At 41.5% G+C, this 23,618-nt stretch overlaps 1 protein-coding gene across 8 annotated transcripts in view; it reads left to right on the forward strand.

The window, feature by feature from the left end:
• The window catches only part of tmeff2 (transmembrane protein with EGF like and two follistatin like domains 2), a 303,915-nt gene that overhangs the window by 151,228 nt on the left and 129,069 nt on the right, over positions 1–23,618 (forward strand). For all 8 annotated transcript variants that reach the window (XR_004220349.1, XR_004220347.1, XR_004220348.1 and 5 more), the window contains one exon: positions 21,943–22,101. Coding sequence is in view for 3 of the 8 variants with exons in the window: in XM_031892426.1 (XP_031748286.1) it covers positions 21,943–22,101 (159 nt within the window). In the remaining 5 variants the exon portion in view is untranslated. The remainder of the gene's footprint in view (positions 1–21,942; positions 22,102–23,618) is intronic.

Below are 23,618 nucleotides of genomic sequence, written 5' to 3' on the forward strand. Positions count from 1 at the left end.
GGAAGCATAAAACTGGCGACATTTTGCCCTGGGAGAGCACAGAGTGCTAGAGAGGTGCTGTATAAATGTTTATTTGCAAAAAAAAACCAAAAAACCAATAAAAATATAAGTAAGAAAAAACAAGAAGTGCTAGAGATAATAAAATGGGGGGGAGCATTTAAGAATATTTAGCCAAATACTTAGGGGTCCGTTTGCTAAAGTGGCTTAAATTAAGTGGGAGATTTTAGACACAGAATAAATGGCAAATATGTTATGGGCACTTTATTAAACGGGAACAAATATAATATTGCAATTATTCTGGCAACAAAACATTGGATTGGCAGTTATCACACTCGCCAGAAAATACGCTACGTACTAATTAACGCAAGTTTTACTATTCAGCAAAATGGGCTAAAGACAAAATTGTTGGCAGAATATTTGCAAACATTTAACCCATATAGCATATTGATGCTGTTACTGATAAATGTAAGAGTGTAGGAGAAACTACATGAAAGTATAGAATACAATATCAAGGAAGGAAAAATAATTAGACATTACTCAGTTGAAAAGTAGAAAAATAAAAACTTTTAATTTAACAATTAAAGGGAAAATAAAACTTAGGGCTTGCTGCCCTTGAGTTCTCTAATGTCTCTCCGAAGCTCGGCCACTTCTCCCCGGAGCTGGGCCAGCTCGGCCTTCTTGTTGGCCAGGTCCTCCTGCACTGATGGTCCCTCGTCTGCAGGAGAACCTGGTGCCCAGCGCTTGGCCTCGGGGGAGTCCGGGGCCTGGGGGGATAACTCAAGGGCCTGGGGGAAACTGGGGCAGGAAAGAAGGGGGGGAGTGTCGGGGGCCTCTGGTGCTGGGGCCTCGGGGGCCGCTGGAGCCTGGTGGGCCTCGGGGGCCACAGGAGCCTGGTGTGCCTGGGGTTGTGCCTGGGGATGAGGCGCCAGCTGAAGTTCTGGGAGATAGTATTGCAAGATGTTATTTTGTGTAATATATTATACATATATATATATATATATATATATATATATATATATATATATACATTCATACACCATCATAAATAACGGGGCCCCTCACAACAACATTTTTTGGGCCCCCCTCCTCCCACGCCCCCAATGGCCCCCTCCCCCTGTGAATCCTCACATCAATACAAAGGACACACAGACATTGTTAGCCAGGGCCCCCTAAAACATTCGTGGCCCTTCCCCAAATGACTCATACTATGGGCCGCTCCCTGCTGCTTTTCCCCTGCTTTAAACTTATTTATGCATATGTATTTGAAAATAGATGTGTATATATATATATACAATACGAAGTGCTGGGAAGCTGCACACCGTAAGGAACAATAATACCTGGGTGCCTGTGGCAAATCAAAATCTAGACAGGCATGGGGTGACGGCACACAGGATTTTCACAAGGAGTCACGAAGATGTGAAATAATATTCAGAGGTTTATTGTGACCAACGTTTCAGTTCCTCACTGGCATTATTGTTGAACGTGATGGACGTATGTCTTTTTTCAACCCAACTTACTATATTACTTTCATCATCCCTGACATTTCTTACATTTGTACTTTTATTTCAAATTACTTGCTAAATCTTTTACTGAACGTATACTGTAAAAGCATAATAAAGTACAATAATTACCTTCCGCAATTTCAGCCACCAGATCTGAATTCCTATGCTTCAGGTCAGACCATATGCGCTGGAGCAGGTGGAGGTCCACATCAATTCCAAACCCCCCGCGCAACCCGGCTTGGAGGTTGCGCAGGATGGCCCTCTTCCTCTCGTGGACCCCTAAGGGCCCCAGCGGCAGGTCGTCATATCCTGAGCGCAGGAAACATGTGATAATATAGCGCCTCTCCCCTGGTAGCAGATCAGAAACCCCAGGCATGATGCTCCTCTCAGTGTGACTGCAGGCTCAATGACACAAAATGGCCCCAAGTCGCACATGTCACGAGATTACAAAATCGCTACAAAATGTCCACCAGTCGCGAGATTACAAAGTCGTGACAAAGAAATCGCCAAAATATACCTAGTAATGTATTTTTTGCGACTAAATATTTACCGCTACAGTACTGCATATTGTGGCGACTAAATATTTACCGCTATAGTACTGTATATTATGGCGACTAAATATTTACCGCTATAGTACTGTATATTATGGCGACTAAATATTTACTGCTATAGTACTCTATATTATGGTGACTAAATATTTACCGCAATAGTAGCGAAATTCCATACATGCCAAGACTTTAGTAAAATTTGGTAAAAAGACACATACTTGAATAAATAACACTGCATAAGTCCATATTTTATTGCCAAAAACTCATTTACTGTACTTTTCTATAATTTATCGCCTGCCTGTAGTAGGTGTTAATTTTTGCATAGACTAATGCGATATTTAGCGCGCCTAAGTATTTGTGAATCATGCGATCGTATTCTTTTCAGCGCAAAAATTAACGCATGTGGTAAAACTAGCGCATGCGGTCGCGCGAAAAATAATGCATGCAATATGGCGACTTAACGCACGCGATAATACTATGGTGAATCGCTAATTATCACGACTAATTTAACACAAAAAAGCGTGCGATAAATTTTATCGCACTTTAGTGAATCAGCCCCCAAGAGTGAAGTCTGTAGAATTTTACTGGATAATTATGGAAAAAGGTAAAACTGAAACAAACAGAACGAAATTCAATGAGTGAATTGCGTTGATTAAACAAATGCAGCATGGATATAAGAATGCTGGCAGAAATTATACACGACAGTGTCTCTGAGTTGCTGGCAGCTTTAGTGGTGACTTAATGCAGTTTTCTGTCCATATACTTACCAGCGATGCTACCATGGGGGAGAAGACAGATACCTGTCTTATTCATTCACACATATTTTTAAGATATTTTGGAAAGGACTAAATGCGCCTTTTAACATATGCTCTTGCCAGGGCCGGTCTTACCAACTGTGAGGCCCAATTGAGACCAATTGGGCCCCCACGATTAACCCTTTTACTGCCAGCCATTTTGGTCAAAGTGGAACTTGTATTGCCAGACAGTTTTTGAACATTTTGCACTGTTTCACTTTAGGGGCCTTTCCTCTGGGGGACTTTTAGTTTACCCAGAAAAACAATATATTGTTTTTTTCAGGACAACCTAAGCTTTAAAAATATGGTAGAATTTTTGTGTAATTCCAATTCTGTAACAAGATATAGGCTTCTAAATGTCTAAAAAATGAAAAAAAAAAATTCCATAATATAAACACACATACTAGAAACAAAAAATATTACAGCTGATTTGAAAAGTCCCATGTATCCTGAATGTGCCAATACCAAATATACATAGTTTTATGGAGATTTCTCACTTGTATAGGTCAAAAACTCACATCAGTACACTACCAAATTTCCAAAGCACTGCTTCAGAAAGCTGCATACTTTAGGTTTCAAGGCCAAAAATTCCACTAACAGAAGGTTTATCCCAGAAAATTGTACATTTTTGGAAAGAACAGATTCTGGGGAATCCAGAATAGGCACAACTGTCTGTCTACTCCAAACTATCAAGTCACAATGCTTTCCTAAAGTTATTGGTTTTTATCAAAATTTGTGACATTTTTACAAAATCGCTTCAAAGCTTCCAGTCTATAGTATCTTATCTCCTACAGGTCATAAAGTAACCAAATAAACTCCCTAAATATTGAACGCCAGGGGTCCACTGAACAGTTTGATGCCCAATATGTATGCGAACATACCCCCATATGATCTATAATTTCTGTCATTTCAGCTCCTGCAAAATCAACACATTTACATCATTATATGTGGGATAAAGCTAGTAAAAAGTATGCTCGCCCCAGAAAGTCATATATTATTGAAAAAAAGTACACATTCCCCCCAATCTAAAATGGGTACGCATGTCTTTCTACTCCAAAGTACCAAGCCACAAATCTTTTCTAAAGTTAGCAATTTTGATGACATTTCCAAAAATCCCCTTAAAGCTTCCAACTTGCAGCATCTTATCTCATACATAGCATTAGGTACCATGATAAAACACCCTGAATTTGAATGCCAGGGGTCCACTGAACAGTTTGATGCCCAATGTGTATAGGTTTACCTAAGTCATATATTTTTGGAAAGTACATATTCCCCCGAATATAATAGGTACACATTTCTTTTTATTCCAAAGTACCAAGCCATAAAGCATTCCTATGTTTGCAGATTTTTATGACATGTCAGAATATCAGAAATTCGCATAAAAATGTTGCAATTTGCCGCATTCATCTCTCACAATTTCTTGATAAAGATCAGATAAAGGCAAATCACCCCTAATAGGAACACAGTTTGATGCCCAATATGCATAGATATACCAAAGTCTGTGGTATGTACTGACCCTAAAATGAAAACAGCGCATATGGATTTCTCGCCTGCCAGCTCAGCTTTTGCATACAGAGCCCCCTGTCAGCGTATTATGTGCCGTAAGACCCCCTAACTATACAGAGACCACCAGAAAACCATATATTTTTGGAAAGTACACATTCTGATATAGGATAAGTTATTTTTGTACACCAAAAAGTTACACATGGCAAAGCTATGCTAAAAACAGATTAGGAACACTTATATAGGGATAAAAATGCAAAAATTGTGCAAATCAGTGAAACAACAAAATAAGTCACACAACAGTGTAATTAGTGGTCAAAATATCTGATCCAATGGTCACGCTGTCAAAATATACAGTTTTTAGGGAAAAGAAACTAAAAACAAAGTGGTAAAATGAAAAATAAATAAATAAAAGGTTGTTGTGAGTGTACATGTACATGTGAAAAGTTGTGTGTATACATGTGTGTACACATGTAAAAGTTGTGTGACAGTGTGTATATGAATGAATATACGTGTATATAAGTGTGCAAAATTAAAAAATAAATAAATAAAAACTGCTAAATTGTGTGCTGTAAGTGTGTGTGTGCAAAAAAAAAAAAAAAAATCAGCCTTACCTGTCCTGAAATTTGCCTGGTCCTCGATGCTGCAGTCCTGGAGCAGGAAGTCCTCCTTAGTCAGTGGGCCGGTGCTGGTGGGGAAAGAGGAACCAGGAACAAGCAGCAGACGCGATGCAATTGCGTCTGCTGCTTGTAGGTTGGTCCTGCGACGGTCGCGTCACAGGATGGACATGACAGCCCCCCTGGCTCATTGCCCAGGGGGCTGTCATCGCTATGCAGAGAGTATCCCTTATCTTCCAACGACATACGAGACACGTCGTTGGCAGATAAAGCCTTTTTCTGCCACGATGTATCCCATACGTCGGCAGAGAAAAGGTTAAAAAGAGCCAGTAACATAAAAGTGATTTTTTTTTTTTTTTGCTTTTAAAACTTTTATTAAAGATTTCACAGTATATAGAGATACAGTGTATACAGAGATACAGTGTATTACAAAGGTTATGTTACAGCATAGTTTTGTAAAATAAACTAATATTTGATAACCAGGTTATTGTGTCATGCTTCTCTTTTTTGGTGTAAATCTTAGGGGTAGGCAAGGGTGGGCCAAGCCGACCGGGCGCCCTAGGCAACCCGGTCAGCCAACTCCACCCACCCCCCCGAACGGCGCATGTGCACCAAAGCACAGGAGGCGGTGCAGGGGGGGGGGCGGGGCGATTAGATCGGTCATTGCCTCCGCCGCTAATGACAAGCGGCGGAGGCAATGACAAAGTAGCACTAGGGGTAGGCAGGAGAGGCTGCTGCCTGGCGCCCCTCAATCGTTGCGCCCTAGGCAGCTGCCTCTTCTGCCTACCCCTAGTTCCGGCCCTGGGGGTAGGCTTGGTTCTTTCCTATTTGGACTCCAAGCGTATCCTGTTTCTTGTTACTTTATAGTATGCAAAGTAGAGAATATTATGTTTAGTAGTTTTCATAGCCATTAATTGTTCAATTATATGCTTATAACAATAGAAACCTTCCAGGATGGTAATACAAATTTCTTCTATAGGTGTACTTAATATAAAACAACTCGTACCTTATATAATATACAATCTTACAACCTTGGTTAGTTTAACAAGTGGTGCCTCCTTTTCACTCTCCTCCATATTTTTACTGATAGTGAGACTAATTCCTGTCAGAGCTATTTGTTTTTACATATAGACATAATCAGGGCCGCCATCAGAAATCACAGGGCCCCTCACAAAAAAAATTTCTGGGCCCCCCCTCCTCCCACACCCCCAATGGCCCCTCCCCCAGTGACCCCTCCCATCAATACAAAAGACATACAGACATTGGTAGCCAGGGGTTACGTTTTGCATTGGTGCCATGGCAGGTTCCCCCCTAAATCATTGCTAGCCAGCCCAGGGCCCCCTAAAACATCGGTGGTCCTCCCCCAAATTACTCATACCCCAGGGCACCCCCAGCATCCTCCGGCTCCCCCCAGCCCCCCCCCCAAGCATCCTCCTGCTTCCCCAGGGCCCCCCCAAGCATCCTTCAGCTTCCCCCAGGGCCCCCCGAGCATCCTTCAGCTTACCCCAGGGCCACCAAGCATCCTCCAGCTCCCCCACAGCATCCTCCTGCTTCCCCCAGGGCACCGCCAGCATCCTTCAGCTTCCCCCAGGGCCCCCCCAAGCATCCTCTAGCTTCCCCCAGGGCCCCCCCAAGCATCCTTCAGCTTACCCCAGGGACCCCCCCAAGCATCCTTCAGCTTCCCCCAGGGACCCCCCCAAGTATCCTTCAGCTTCCCCCAGGGCCCCCCCAAGTATCCTTCAGCTTCCCCCAGGGCCCCCCCAAGTATCCTTCAGCTTCCCCCAGGGCCCCCCAAGTATCCTTCAGTTTCCCCCAGGGCCCCCCCAAGTATCCTTCAGCTTCCCCCAGGGCCCCCCCAAGTATCCTTCACTTTCCCCCAGGGCCCCCAAGCACCTTCCATTTCTCCCCCCAGCGGCCTCCAGCTCCCGTGATGTCCTCCTCTATGTGCCACGGCTCCCAGCTGCTTCTGTGATTTTATATGGTTGCGCTCCATGCGTGTGACGTCAGTAAGCACGGGCGCAACCGTATAAAAGCAAGGATACGGCAGAGAGCCGCGGGACATAGAGGAAGACGCAAGTAAAGATTGGGCCCGGCCCGGGCTTGATGAAAGGACGATCGTACCCCCTGTGCCCCCCTGATGGCGGCCCTGGACATAATCATGAGAGTTATCCAAACAGTTTATAAAAAAAAAATACCATTTGTAAGTAATAGTCCAAGGTATTGGAAGATTATTATTTCCTTCCATCTGGTTGCATTCTGTCATTATTTGCATTAGTCAATCAGAGAGGAGGGCATGGTTCATGTGAGTGGTGCAATGTAATACAGCTATGGTTTCCAGATCTTTTGGAATTGTATTTGTTTGTCATTTAAAATACTTGTAAGCTTTTCATTCACTAGAATCCAGTTTATTTTATGTTTCAATTGTTATATTGGTAGAAGCGGAGATTTCCATGATTTAGCAATAGTCAGCTTAGCTGCTATAAAAATTTGGATGATAAGGATTCTAGTGTATTTATTTATATTCAGAATTTTAGTTCCTATCAGAGCTTGTTCCGGTGATTTATGTAGGTTTATCTCAGTTACTGAGAAAATTAGTTCATAAACTCTAGACCAGAAATGTTGAACTCTGGGACATTGCCACCAGATATGATATGCCTTGCCCTCCCCTCTGAAACAATAGGGACTATATGAATTATTTATTTTGTGCAGTCTTGTAGGGACTAGGTACCATCTTAGCAGAACTTTGCATCCTGCTTCCAGCAATAATGTGTTAATCGAACTATGAGCCGCAGAGTCCCATACCTTCATCCACGTTTCCTCATCTAATGGATGACCAAGGTCCCTTTCCCAGGCTTTCATGTAGGGTAAATTAGGTGGGGAGTATGCCTCTAGTAATATTTGTAAAGCTTTGAAAGGACTCCTCTGGAATAAGGATGTACCCAGGGCCGGAACTAGGGGTAGGCAGAAGAGACAGCTGCCTAGGGCGCAATGATTGAGGGGCGCCAGGCAGGAGCCTCTCCTGCCTACCCCTAGTGCTACTTTGTCATTGCCTCCGCCGCTTGTCATTAGCGGCGGAGACAATGACCGATCTAATCGCCCCACCTCCCCTGCACTGCCTCCTGTGCTTTGGCGCGCATGCGCCGTTAGGGGGGTGGGGTGGGCGGAGTTGGCCGACCGGGTTGCCTAGGGCGCCCGGTCGGCTTGGCCCGCCCCTGGATGCAAATTCTTGTAAGATACTGTCAAAGTTCAAGTTCTTTGTTTCATCACATGTCCAACTCATTGAGGAAAATAAACTTGGCAATTATGGTTGGGGCGGTTACATTCTGAAGAGATTTCATTCCTTATCATCGAATGTCCCACTACTCCACTTATCCTTGGTCTCCCGTGGCTTAGACAACACAATCCAACCTTGATTGGACCACTGGTGTTCTTACTGCTTGGGGTCCTTCTTGCCATTCTGTGTTCTGTGTATGTCTGCTTCAATTGTGCCATTCATGTCTCATCAATTGTACATGATTCCCCCACTTTTGTGTAAATGCTATGTTAAATTCTCTGAAGTCTTTGAAAAAAAATGCTGAGACTCTTCCACCACATAGGCTTATTGAACTTGCCCCTAGCACTCCAAGGGGTAGAACATATATGTTATCACTCCCTGAGACCCAAGCCATGAAGGAATACATCCAAGAGAATCTTTCCAGAGGCTTCATTAGAAAATCTAGTTCTTCTGCTGACTTGTTCTTTGTCCAAAAGAAGGATGGGAGTCTTAGACCATGGATCAACTACCTTGGTCTCAATAAAATCAGTCAAGAACCGCCATCCGCTCCCCTTGATTCCAGAACTCTTTGACAGATTAAAAGAAGCCAATGTTTTCTCCAAGCTTGATCTTCTTGGTGTTTACAACCTGATCCATATCCATCATGGGGGCATGTGTGGAAAACTGTGTTCAATACCCATGATGTCCACTATGAGCATTTAGTCATGCCTCTTGGGCCATGCAATGCCCCCGCCATCTTCCAAGACTTCAGAAATTATATTTTCGTGAAATGTTGCAATCATGTGTTATAGTATACCTTGACAACATCCTGGTGTTTTCCTCCTCCTTGTCTGAACATATTCTTCAAGTCAAGTCAGTTTTACAACATCTTTTACAATAATCTCTATGTAAAACTGGAGAAATGCGAGTTTCATCTCCTTCTACTTCCTTTGGGTATATTGTCTCTTCTTCTGGCTTTGAGATGGATCCTGCCAAGGTTTCTGCATTTTCCAAGTGACCTGCTCCTGTAGGTCTGAAACCATACAACGTTTCCTTGGCTTTGCCAATTTTTACAGAAGGTTCATTAAAGGTTTTTCCCAAATTGTGACTCCCATCACAGCCCTCACTCTAGGTCACTGTGGTCTCCTGAGGCCCAAAAAGCTTTTGAATCTTTAAAGTCAGCCTCTGCTTTAGTTCTGATCCATCCAGATACTTCTCGTCTATTTATCTTGGAAGTTGATGCCTCCGATATGGGGGTAGGAGCTATTTTATCCCAGCAAATTGCTTTCCAATGCCCTCTTCATCCCTGTGCCTTTTTCTCCTGAAAATTGTCACTTGCCGAGAGAAATTATGATATTGGTAATAGAGAGCTACTAGCCATTAACCTTTTTAGTGCCATAGGACGTAGATTCTACGTCCTGGGTAGCAAAGGACCAAAGTGCCACAGGACGTAGAATCTACGTCCTACAGCACTATCAGGTTTACAAGCGCTGCGCTGGCTTTTAAAGCAGCGCAGCGCTTGTAAACCCTTCACAACCCCCTAGGCAACGAGCAAAGAACAACATACTTACCGATCCGGTCCCCCGATCGCGTCGCCAGCCAATGACTGCAGTGGACACGCGATGATGACGTGTCCACTGCTGTCCCTTTAAATAGCGCCGCCTACTGTCGGCTCCTCATTCCTGCTGCGCACTTCGGACCTGATGGAGCTCCCCTGCTGCCTTCCTGCTGCCTTCCTGCCAGATTGGTCGCCCCTGATCGCCTGCCTGCCTTGGGTAAGCTGAACTACAACTCTCTACCACTGTTTATTTTGCTTATTTCTATCTCAACTGTCTAAAAATTTTTTTTTCAATTTTTTCTTCTATCTTTGTCATTATTACACTTTTGCACACATACACACTTATTTACAACTTTCCCAAGCACACACAGACACTTACACACACACTTACACTTACACTTTTTTTTTTTTTCTATCTTTCTTTTCTTTTCTTTCTTTCTTTGCTTTCTTTGGCAGTCATTTTTTTTTACTAAAACTTTATTTCTGATCTTGCTCTATAATTATCTGATTTATTTGGTTGCATTTTAGTGTTTTTTTTGGCATTTTCATAATTGATTTCTGTTTTTTTATTATTGTATTGTATTGTAACTTTTTTTATTGCTATTGGGTGCTGAATTTGCAGTGACGTTGGTGGATCCAGGGCTCTGACCACCAATTTCATTGCAATTATTGTTCTTCTGTTGGTTTAGGTGGTTTTATTGGATTTTACTGATTTTATGGTGTTTTATCTTTGCATTGTTCTTTATTGTGTATTTAGTGCCCCAAAAAGGTTGCTTTTGCAGTGACATTGGTGGATCCAGGGCTCTGACCACCGATTTCATTGCAATTATTGTTCTTTGATTGCTTTTAGTGGTTTTATTCCATTTTAACTTCATTTGATTTCAGTTGTTCTAGAAAGGTCCAGAGGTGCTAAGATTGTTCTGGTAGTTTCTATTGCCAAGGGTTAGGCTGATGCCACACATGGCGTAGGGCTGATTTTTTCAGCAAGTGGAAAAACGCTTGCCGAAAATTCAGCCCTACGCCTGCTACTTGTGCCTGCACCCCAAATGAATGGAATACGCTCGGGTGCAGGCACATGTAGCCGATATACGCATGAAAACGCGAGACTTTGCATTCTCACGCGTTTTCATGCGTATATCGGCTACATGTGCCTGCACCCGAACGTATTCCATTCATTCGGGTGCAGGCAAAAAAAAAAGGGGTGCATAGAGTGCAGCCCCAATATTATGCATTTTCAGGTTTGGCGGCCATGTACTTATGTGCAACCAGACATAGATATCGTTTTATTCAGGGGAACTTGCAGATTGATGTTTAGTAAGTTTTTGGTAGTTGCCATGGAAATTTTGGAGAGAAATCTAGGTTTGTATCTGGTTTTTCCTTGATTTCTGACCAAAGCGCTGACTTCTGCAAGGGACTGCGGCCACAATTTTCCATGTAGAAAGAGAAGAGTGGTGTCTCTGAATAGCTGAAGGTGTGCACTTTTCGTAAATATATTGATTGTGGGGGTTATTTCACATAGAGCACAGCAGCCCACCCTTATGCATTGCCCCTGTTTGGGGGCATTTGGTGGCCACGTCTTTATGTGCACCCATACATATGGGGTATCATTTTATTCAGGGGAACTTGCAAATTGAGGTTTAGTAAGTTTTTGGTAGTTGCCATGGAGATTTTGGGGAGAAATCTAGGTTTTTTATCTGGTTCTTCCTTGATTTCTGACCAAAATCTAGGTTTGTATCTGGTTTTTCCTTGATTTCTGACCAAAGCGCTGACTTCTGCAAGGGACTGGGGCCACAATTTTTCATGTAGAAAGAGAAGAGTGGTGTCTCTGAATAGCTGAAGGTGTGCACTTTTCGTAAATATATAGATTGTGGGGGTTATTCTACAGGTAGGGGGGGTTAACACTGAAAAACTGCAGGTAGTGCACATAGAGCGCAGCCCCCAAAATTTCAACTGAAATTGCCCTTATGCATTGCCCCTGTTTTGGGGCATTTGGTGGCCACGTCTTTATGTGCACCCATACATATGGGGTATCGTTTTATTCAGGGGAACTTGCAGATTGATGGTTAGTAAGTTTTTGGTAGTTGCCATGGAGATTTTGGGGAGAAATCTAGGTTTTTTATCTGGTTTTTCCTTGATTTCTGACCAAAATCTAGATTTGTATCTGTTTTTTCCTTGATTTCTGACCAAAGCGCTGACTTCTGCAAGGGACTGCAGCCACAATTTTCCATGTAGAAAGAGAAGAGTGGTGTCTCTGAATAGCTGAAGGTGTGCACTTTTTGTAAATATATAGTTTGCGGGGGTTATTTCACAGGTATGGGGGTGTTTAGACTATATAACTGCAGGTAGAGCACATAGAGCACAGCCCCCCCTTATGCATTGCCCCTGTTTGGGGGCATTTGGTGGCCACGTCTTTATGTGCACCCATACATATGGGGTATCGTTTTATTCAGGGGAACTTGCAGATTGATGTTTAGTAAGTTTTTGGTAGTTGCCATGGAGATTTTGGGGAGAAATCTAGGTTTGTATCTGGTTTTTCCTTGATTTCTGACCAAAGCGCTGACTTCTGCAAGGGACTGCAGCCACAATTTTCCATGTAGAAAGAGAAGAGTGGTCTCTCTGAATAGCTGAAGGTGTGCACTTTTCGTAAATATATAGATTGTGGGGGTTATTCCACAGGTAGGGGGGGTTAACACTGAAAAACTGCAGGTAGTGCACATAGAGCGCAGCCCCCAAAATTTCAACTGAAATTGCCCTTATGCATTGCCCCTGTTTTGGGGCATTTGGTGGCCACGTCTTTATGTGCACCCATACATATGGGGTATCGTTTTATTCAGGGGAACTTGCAGATTGATGGTTAGTAAGTTTTTGGTAGTTGCCATGGAGATTTTGGGGAGAAATCTAGGTTTGTATCTGGTTTTTCCTTGATTTCTGACCAAAGCGCTGACTTCTGCAAGGGACTGGGGCCACAATTTTTCATGTAGAAAGAGAAGAGTGGTGTCTCTGAATAGCTGAAGGTGTGCACTTTTTGGAAATATATAGTTTGCGGAGGTTATTTCACAGGTATGGGGGTGTTTAGACTATATAACTGCAGGTAGAGCACATAAAGCACAGCCCCCCCTTATGCATTGCCCCTGTTTGGGGGCATTTGGTGGCCACGTCTTTATGTGCACCCATACATATGGGGTATCGTTTTATTCAGGGGAACTTGCAGATTGATGGTTAGTAAGTTTTTGGTAGTTGCCATGGAGATGTTGGGGAGAAATCTAGGTTTGTATCTGGTTTTTCCTTGATTTCTGACCAAAGCGCTGACTTCTGCAAGGGACTGGGGCCACAATTTTTCATGTAGAAAGAGAAGAGTGGTGTCTCTGAATAGCTGAAGGTGTGCACTTTTTGGAAATATATAGTTTGCGGGGGTTATTTCACAGGTATGGGGGTGTTTAGACTATATAACTGCAGGTAGAGCACATAGAGCACAGCCCCCCCTTATGTATTGCCCCTGTTTGGGGGCATTTGGTGGCCACGTCTTTATGTGCACCCATACATATGGGGTATCGTTTTATTCAGGGGAACTTGCAAATTGAGGTTTAGTAAGTTTTTGGTAGTTGCCATGTAGATTTTGGGGAGAAATCTAGGTTTTTTATCTGGTTCTTCCTTGATTTCTGCCCAAAATCTAGGTTTGTATCTGGTTTTTCCTTGATTTCTGACCAAAGCGCTGACTTCTGCAAGGGACTGCAGCCACAATTTTCCATGTAGAAAGAGAAGAGTGGTGTCTCTGAATAGCTGAAGGTGTGCACTTTTCGTAAATATATAGATTTTGGGGGTTATTTCACAGGTAGGGGGGGTTAACACTGAAAAACTGCAGGTAGTGCACAGAGCGCAGCCCCCAAAATTTCAACTGAAATTGCCCTTATGCATTGCCCCTGTTTTGGGGCATTTGGTGGCCACGTCTTTATGTGCACCCATACATATGGGGTATCGTTTTATTCAGGGGAACTTGCAGATTGATTGTTAGTAAGATTTTGGTAGTTGCCATGGAGATTTTGGGGAGAAATCTAGGTTTGTATCTTGTTTTTCCTTGATTTCTGACCAAAGCGCTGACTTCTGCAAGGGACTGCGGCCACAATTTTCCATGTAGAAAGAGAAGAGTGGCGTCTCTGAATAGCTGAAGGTGTGCACTTTTTGTAAATATATAGATTGTGGGGGTTATCTCAAAGGTAGGGGGGGTTAACACTGAAAAACTGCAGGTAGTGCACATAGAGCGCAGCCCCCAAAATTTCAACTGAAATTGCCCTTATGCATTGCCCCTGTTTTGGGGCATTTGGTGGCCACGTCTTTATGTGCACCCATACATATGGGGTATCGTTTTATTCAGGGGAACTTGCAGATTGATGTTTAGTAAGTTTTTGGTAGTTGCCATGGAGATTTTGGGGAGAAATCTAGGTTTGTATCTGGTTTTTCCTTGATTTCTGACCAAAGCGCTGACTTCTGCAAGGGACTGCAGCCACAATTTTCCATGTAGAAAGAGAAAAATGGTGTCTCTGAATAGCTGAAGGTGTGCACTTTTCAGAAATATATAGTTTGTGGGGGGTTATTTCACAGGTAGGGGGGGGTAACACTGAAAAACTGCAGGTAGTGCACATAGAGCGCAGCCCCCACATTTTTAGCTGTAATTGCCTTTATGCATTGCCCCTGCTTTGGAGTGTTTGGTGCCCATGTCTTTATGTGCACCCATACATATGGGGCATCATTTTATTCAGGAGAAGTTTGTCTTTCAAATTTGCCTTTGTTAGAAAATTTTTATGAGATTTTTTTTTGTCAAATCCACATTTGATCATGCGTCCAAGTTTACGTTTTAGAAAAAAAAAAATGTCAAAAAAAGCTCCAAATTGCACAATGCACTGACAAAAAGTATTTGGCTTTTGAGAGAAAACTACATTGCACCTAGAAACCTGAAGGTCTGTAGTTTCTAAAGATACCGAACATGAGGGGATATTTTAGATTTACATGTAAGTTATGCTGCATCAACTGTTACAAGCGCTTTTCCGCTTTGTTCTGGTGTGATATTGTACTAAGTATTGCTTTAGTTTGGGGGTTACTTCTGGACAGGAACTGTGGGGCACCACCACATATTTGGTATCGTTGGACTTGGGAGTATCAGGGCTTTTACAAACGACAAAAAAAATTGTGTAAAATTAACTTTTCTATGGAAAAAAACCTCAAAATATACAGAAATTTTTCATAATTTTTTTTTTTTTTTACATATTTCACCCAAAATACACATCATATCTCCATAAAAGTTATAAAATTTGGTATGTATGTCGAAGCCCAATTAGTGACGAAAAAAACGATATATAATTTCCCTAGTTTCATGGAGGTTTTCCTACCAAAAAACATTGTTAAAGTGAATGAGTACAAAATGCTTAAAAAACGTCTGGCACTGGGGGGAACCGAAATGACGAATTCGGCTGGCACTTAAAGGGTTAAATTGGCTTTGGAAGAATGGCGTAATTTACTAGAGGAAGCTTTGGAGCCTGTTACAATTCTTACCGACCATAAGAATCTGGAATATATTCTTCTGCTCAAAGACTGAACCCTCGTCAATCTAGATGGGCATTATTCTTCTCTAGGTTCAATTACATTATCTCTTACAGACCTGGGTCCAAGAACATCAAAGCTGATACCCTTTCCAGATCCCTGTCTTTTGAAGAGGCTTCCTCGGCCCCTTCCTGTCCAATTATACCCCCTGAGTAAGTGGTAGCTCCTGTGTTCTTATTCCTGTTACAATTCTTACTGACCATAAGAATCTGAAGTACAGTATATTCTTCTGCCAAAAGACTGAACCCTCGTCAAGCTAGATGGGCATTATTCTTCTCTAGGTTCAATTTCATTATTTCCTACAGACCTGGGTCCAAGAACATCAAAGCTGATGCCCTGTCCAGATCCCTGTCTTCAGAAGAGGCTTCGTCAGTCCCTTCCTGTCTATTTATACCCCCTGAGTGAGTGGTAGCTCCTGTGTCCTTAGTCCGTCTGGCTTCTGAAAATTCACCAGACTGCCCATCTGGTAAGACTATCGTCCCTCAGGCTAAGGTCTTTCAGATCCTCTGGTGGGTCATTCCTCTAAAATTGCAGGCCATCCGGGGGTTTAGAAGACACTTGATCTTATTTCCAGATATTTTTGGTGGCATTCTCTTGCCCAAGATGTTTCCCACTATGTTGCTGCATGTTCTGTTTGTGCCCAGCAGAAGATTCCTCACTGTCTCCCCTGTGGTCTTCTTCATCCACTGCTTCATCCACTTGCAAGTCAACCCTGGACAGATATATCTATGGACTTTATTCTAGATTTACCAAAGTCAGCAGAGTTTACCACAATCCTTGTGGTCGTAGATTGATTTTCCAAGATGGCCCACTTCATTCCTCTAAAGAAGTTCCCGTCTGCAGCTTTTCTCTCTTCTATTGTATCCAATTTGTCTCCTGCTTTTGGCGTACCTTTGTAAATCATTGGAAATTGGTTTAAATTTTTCTTCAGCATATCATCCTTGGAGTAATGGTCAAACTGAAAGAACCAATCAAGTCCTGGAACAGTTTCTTTGATGTCTCATTTCTCAAAGCCATGACAACTCGTCTGAACTTCTCATCTGGGCTTAATTCGCTCATAATAATCTCAGCGCATTCCGGCGCATGTGCACAATAACACGTGGTGCTGCGCTGTGACGTCGGTGGACTTGCTGATGTCACTTTTAGTGCCAAATTTGAATTTAAGACCGGTTTCTCTGCTAGTTTCAATTGCCCAAGCTGGTTCTGTGTACCTGGTTCGTAGCTAAATTCTGCTTGTTATTGATCTACCAGTGTTTTATTCTTTGTCTGACTTCTGATTTACGATTCTTCGCTGCCTGCCACTAACCTTTGCCTGACTTCAGCTTTAATTCAATCTGATCCTTTCTGTACCGCATTTCTGTAAATAACCTTAGCCATGAGTAGGATCCCACAAAAGGGTGTCGGTGAACACTGGGGTTGGCAGGGCTCTACTGCTTCACCTAAGAGGTTATTCCTGGCAGTTTTGGGCTCCTATAAATTACAGTCCCTAACAAAAATCAGTATGCTTTTTGAGCTGCTTAAAGTGTGGCTCCAGAGACTGCATAGCTTTGTCTAATACTTGCTTAAAACAGTTCACCTGATAAGCTTTCTTGGGATCAATAATGGAATCATCAGGAGATAACGTAACGTGTCTTTTTCTCTTTCGCAAATGTTGTATTTGAAATTCCTGAGCTACTTCCAAGTCATTTGTGAGTTAATTTGCCCCAACTAAGACTTGTTCAAAGCCAGTCTCTCTCTAGTTTTTCAGCCAGTCTAAGAGCTTTTCAAATGAGGAACTACATGTGGCAAGATCTACTGTTGTTCTGCAATTCTTTGCTAATAAAATTGACTTGAAATAACAAATCATGCCAGAGAACAAGTGAAACAGGAAACTTGTAATTTTTGATTTGATGAGCTAATGATTCCGCTTCACTTCTTGCCTGAGCATCATCCAAAGTTTCTGCTATTTCTACAAGAGCATCATTACCAAATTACCATAGACACCTGCTGGTGTATTAGGGAAAGCACCATCAGATACATGTAGTGAGGTATATACAATACCAAAGTCCTCAGCGCTCTAGATGTGATGAAATCTCCAATTTTGTGTAGATCGTATATCAAATCATGTGTGTATAACGTTTCTTTTCTGCAGCTCCGCTTTAGATCAACCCCTTTGGCTGGGTCCCAAAACGAATTCAGTGATGTATATAGCCGGAGTGCATATATAAACAAACGAGAAATATATACAATAGTGCAACAACGTATGTGCAGAGAAAACCCTTATCACCAAATAAAAAGTATATGTGCTCGTTTAATTTACACTCACACCAAAGTGCAGTACTGTTAACTGCTTACCAGATGGCAGTGTTGTTGAAGCAAACAGATATAATGTATTCAATTGCAGCATGTAGCTAGATGAATAAATGTTGCATCCTTGATGTAACTTGCAACTGTATCCACGTGCAGAATGAGTCTCATGAATCTTATTGCAGTATGTGGCTGTATCAAATTGCAATGTAACACAGGATCTTAAAAAGCCCAACGCGTTTCGTGTACTTGGCGGTACACTTCCTCAGGAGCAACCATCAGATACATATCTGTCATGGACATTTGCTCTTGCTGGCTGATATTTGGTGAACTATGTTCTTTTGCACTGTATTTCCCTTGATACCGATGAGCTCATTTTGAATACCTCTGCCAAGGTAATGATCATAAATTACTTTGGAGAACATTTGTCTAAGGTGATCTTGAATTACTGGATTGAAATTTTCCTAACAATTCTATAATCCCAAGGAAGTTGCCATTGTGTGAAGTTCCTAGCTGTTCAACAGAACCACAAAAGGTCACGTTACGCTCAGATAAAAACTGAACTACAGCAACGAATCTTTAAAAAACTTGGTGCCATCTCTTTTTTCATTATTGATCAGTTTGTTGGATCTTGTCAACAGTTTCTTCAGCACCAAGTCTTCTCTGAAGCTCGCAACAGTTTAATGTAGCCACTAAATGACCTTTTGACCTTTTCATGTTCTGCCAATCTAGTATGAATATTGGGCCAGTTGTTAAATCCAGTAGTACTTAATGCACTTTTCAAATCATTGTAGATGTTGAGTAAATTACCCACGGTCGATAAATTATTTTGCCATTTGATAGTTCTCTTTTGCAGTGGATTTTTGAAAAATATACCCCATTTTCTTTTAACCAAAAAATCTCTTAGCTTGAGTCAATTTTTTCTGGCCAGGCTGCTCGATCGGTTACATTATTTTGATCTTCAAAAACTGAAAAGTTAAAACCTTGGTCTTGTTGTGTAAGGTCTGAATTCTTGATGTTTCCGACTTCTGAGACTTCACTCTGATTGGAAGTTACATCAGCCTTATGTATTTCTTTGTCTTCATCTGTTTCATGAGCTTCACTGCTGCTTGCTGTAGGATCTTCAGGTTCTTGTAAAACACATTTTTCTCTTTCAACGCTTCCCTTTATATGTTCTGTCTCTTCACATAACTCTGAATTAGGTAAAGCACCTTTTGGCTTTTCATTAGAAGCTTTTTGTTGCATTGTTTATTTTTCTTTTCATATTTCCACTGAGGTATTTCTTGCTAATGTCTCTAGCTCGCTTTGGCTGAGGCATTGTTGTGAACCCTGAAACATGAGATATTTAGATTTAACTGTATGTTTGTTTCTGTCAACCTATGTCTACTGTGCAGAAGTCAGTTCTGCAGACGTTCTGACAAGCTGCAATGTTCTGGTGTATGTACCAAACAAGAGAATACATTTTTGACTTATTGGAAAAAAAAATCTATTCAGCAGGGTCTTTTTTATTTTGAAGTGTTTTTATTTGGAATTTTAGGGTGATATACAGTATTCTACACACAGTCCCATTCCTGTACTTTAAAAAGTTAGAGATATCCTGTACTTTATACTATAAGGGAACCTGATTTCCCTCTCATGATTCAGATTTACATTATGGTTAATTTTATCATGGTCTACAATATTGGTACTGTCATCAGAATACAAAATGTTAATATAAATATAACATTATATAAAGCAGTGTAGTTTTGGAACAAAGATTTTATATAATGCAAAACCTATTAGAACTTTATATTCTTGTATTGCTGTAATACCACTGTAGAAATTAGAACAATTATTGCATAACATTGCAGTAAACTCACATTAGAAATGGATAAGTAATACAGTCTCATAATCTGCTGCCTTCTACTTCCTGAATGTGTGTGCTCTGACAGGTACACCTGTGCCTGGTGTTTGTCAGGAGAAAAAGACCCGTGTCCCATATGCCCCCATATGTAATAAAAGTTTGCCCAGGAGCAGTATCCAATAGCAACCAATAAGATGTTTGCTTTTAAACAGGTGATCAGTAAATGCTTCCTGCTGAATGATTACTATGGGCTACTGCACCCGGGCAAAGTTTGGGAGCTAGGATATGTTGTTCACGAACAAATAATGAACAAATATGAATTACCAGAAATAAATGCACAATGAATCCCACCACAGTCAGCAACAAAGCAGATGACAAGGCAAGCAAAGAAATAAGAGGCCCTTAATCTGCCAGCAAAATTATTGGAAAACATAAATATCTGCATAACCCTTGAAATGACAGTAAGAATCACTGTAGAATAAATGAGCATTGAATTAATACAACATATGGCAATATCATAATTTTAAAACCCAGACACTAAGCACTGTAACATCAGTATAAAAATGGCTGATAAACATTAAAGGGGTTGTTGACCTTTTGGTTACATTTTTGCATGATGTAGAGAGTGATATTCTGAGACAATTTGCAATTGGTCTCCATTTTTTATTGTTTGTAGTTGTTTAATTATTGTACTATTCAGCAACACTCCACTTTAGAATGTTAGCGGTTATGTGGTTGCTAGGGTCAACCAGGGACTTGCTAAGGTAGAGCTTCAATGAGAGATGGAATATGAATAGGAGAGGGTCCGAATATAAAGATAAGAAATAAAAAGTAACGATAAAATTGTAGCCTCACAGAGCAATAATTTTTTTTGCTGCTGAAAAGAGTCTGAAGAACAAGGCAAATAATTAAAAAACTGTAAAAAATAAATAATGAAGACCAATTGAAAATTTGCATAGAATTGACCATTCTACAACATACTAAAAGTTAACTTAAATCTGAACAAGCCTTCGGGCTTGAGCATTCGGGTACTAAACCCACTTTCCCATGGTTTCTTCCACAACCCTTTAGCAGGGAATTTGTTCCTTCAAAGATGCTCCATTAGCTCCCCTAAGCTCAACAGCTCAACGACCCCTAAGCTCAACAGCTGCTCAGACCACACTGAGCATGTGCACTGTCCTGGACAGTTCTGGGCAGGGCCGGATTTTTCTCTGAGGCGCCCCGAGGCCGCCCCTGTGGGTGTCCCCCTCGTGCGCATGCGCGAACGCACCCCCAGTGCTTGCCGCCCTAGGCCCGGGCCTTTGTGGCCTCTCCACAAATCCGGGCCTAGTTCTGGGGGGTGGGGACAACAGGAGCTCCTGTGACAACTGTAATGACTTATATCATTCCTACTATAGAGATGGTAAAACTTTAAGCCAGCGCAATCAGTTTATAATATAAAATATGGCATTTCTACCATATTTATTTTTAGGGTTTAGTTGGTTTAGTTGCACCTGCAAGGCTGCTGCACCACACAGATCAGGCAAACTGGATAAAGACAATTACCAAAGAGAACCTGAACCATCATTTGCCAAAATGTTAGGCACCCCCAAGTGACTTACATGACCTACCTTGTACCCTGGGCTGGTGCCCCTGTTAGAAGAAAACAGCACCAGCCCGGGGCCCCTGTAGACACCGCTTCCTCCTTCCTTTGCGCGCTGCTGGCGAAATCCGTGGGCCGGCGCATGCGCAGTAGAGTGATAAGCCGACTTTAATGTTTAAGTTTGGCTTTTCACTCTACTGCGCATGCGCGCGCAAGCAAGGAGGAAGCAGGAAGCGCCGGCAGCTGCCCCGGGCTGGTGCTGTTCCCTCCGTACGGGGGCACCAGCCCGGGGTACAAGGTAGGCGCTCTAAGTCACTTGGGGGTGGCTAACATTTTGGCACCCCCAAGTGACTTAGCCTTTCCTTCTCCTTTAAGAGAAAACTATGCTAAACTATGAAAACAGTGAATAAGCAATTTATGGAAACTTCTTATTTCCTTAGGCCTCCTACATGCGGGCCATTCTTCCTCCATTTCCCTGTACTGGATTTTTCAGGTGTTCCAGTGCAAGGAAACACAGACCTGTATTTCCTATCAAGCTGTATTCATGGCAAGTGCACCTGTGTTTGACACTTGCCTGCACCACAATAAAATGTGAACTAATTGAATGGACCATGTTTACTCCTGCCTTCTTTTCTGGTGGATATGACTTATATTTTCCCTTTTGTACATTTTTGTTGTGATTTTGCTTTTGTATAGTAAATCTGCACATTATCTGACACTGTTATATTCCATTCTTTAATAAATGAGTAAATGTTACTATGAATCTTTATAATGCATTTTGCACCCTCACTGTAGACTTTTCTAGTTTTAGCTTAAATTAAAAAAAAAAATAACAAAAAAAAATTGTCTTTATCATTGCAGATGTGATACAGGCTACAGTGGGTCTCACTGTGAAAAAAAAGACTTTAATGTGTTATACGTGGTTCCGGGCCCAGTCCGTTTTCAGTATGTCTTAATAGCTGCTGTGATTGGAACTATTCAGATTGCAGTCATTTGCATTGTTGTCCTCTGCATAACGAGGTTAGCAAAATTTTATTCTTTTAGATTTATGTTGGATCTGCACTATGTTAATCATAAAATTTTCTGCTTTTTTCAAAAATTAACCTCAACTGACAATCAGTTTTATTTTATTATAGGAAAAAATTTCATACAAAAAAAAATTGCAATCAATGAAGTCCTTACAAATTTGTTTTGAAAATTAGGCAAAAAGCATAATACAGGGACTTTCTGTGTAATAAACTGAAAACTGGTACAGATGGTGGTCTGAGCATAGTAAAAGTAAATAGGAGTAGAGCATGGGATGGGTTTAGCTCAAATGATCAGGAATAATAGTCATAAAAAGTCATAGCTCAAAATTTTAGGATTGTCATCTGTGAAAAGTTTGCAACTTGGTAGCAGTATGAAATGTATGGCATAACATTGTTGGCCCCAGGTAAAAAACAAACATATTCAGGCCCCGTCTGTCTCTTTAGCCGCGCACCCATCCGAGCATCTTCAGCCAGCAACACCAACCACAGCACAAACAGTAACAGTAAAATTATGTGTTCAGTAATGCAAGAAGTGAGGGGTGTGATGTCATTGCTGCTATAAAATCACATAACTGATGGTAGAAAAGTAAAGCATACAGCGGAGGGACTGCTGGGGGTGGGAGGTACACCAATTCCAGGGCCGCCCCCTGTCTTGCACACTAGGAGGTCCTCGGTGCAACTGTAGTGCTATGTGGAGGCATGCAAGATATTAAAGAGAATGGGGTGGAGAAAAGGGGAGACAGCCCTTAGTCTGTGATTTACAGTGTAAGGGATACAAATACAAGACAGAAAACATTTGACCATAATAGTTGAACATTTACAGTTGCATATTGTTGAGAGACAATAAGGCAAGGGCCCTGTTCAAGACCACTTACAGTCTAAGGTTCTGTTCATGTTACTCAGAGGTCATATGTTTGTATTTGGAACATTTTTGAAGCATGTTATAAAGGATACAGTAGTAGGAAAACATAAATATGTAAGACAATGAAAAAGGTAAAGGCGAAGTTAATCTTAAAGATAACCTCTAATGAACCTCAATAATCTGACTGATCCTTAACAACTTTCCAGTTCGTTTTCCATTTTTATTATTTTTTTTAATTACTAGCCTTAACCATTTTTACATAATGTTATGTTAAAGGGTTATCCAGCACAACTAAAGGTATGCAAAACTTACAGGAAACACAGGAAATCGGAACTTCTAGTAGAAATCTCTTAATTTGGGACTGTAACTGCCATCTTGTACTAAAACATAAAGGAGTTATTTTCTGTAGTGAGGGGTTTAACCCCGCCGGTAAACAAATTTATAAGGAAACTATATCATTTGGTGGATTACAAGCCTACAGGGTAATTTAGAGTTCACCTTTAATAGCAACATACAGCATATTAACTTATCACAGAAATCATACATTTTTTTAACAAATGTTAAAACCAGTTACAGGTTTGATGTAATAACAGGTACTCTATAAATCCAAACATGATTGTTTGTATTAAACAATTTTTTACTATATA

This window comes from Xenopus tropicalis, chromosome 9, assembly GCF_000004195.4.
Source record: "Xenopus tropicalis strain Nigerian chromosome 9, UCB_Xtro_10.0, whole genome shotgun sequence".
NCBI lineage: Eukaryota > Metazoa > Chordata > Amphibia > Anura > Pipidae > Xenopus > Xenopus tropicalis.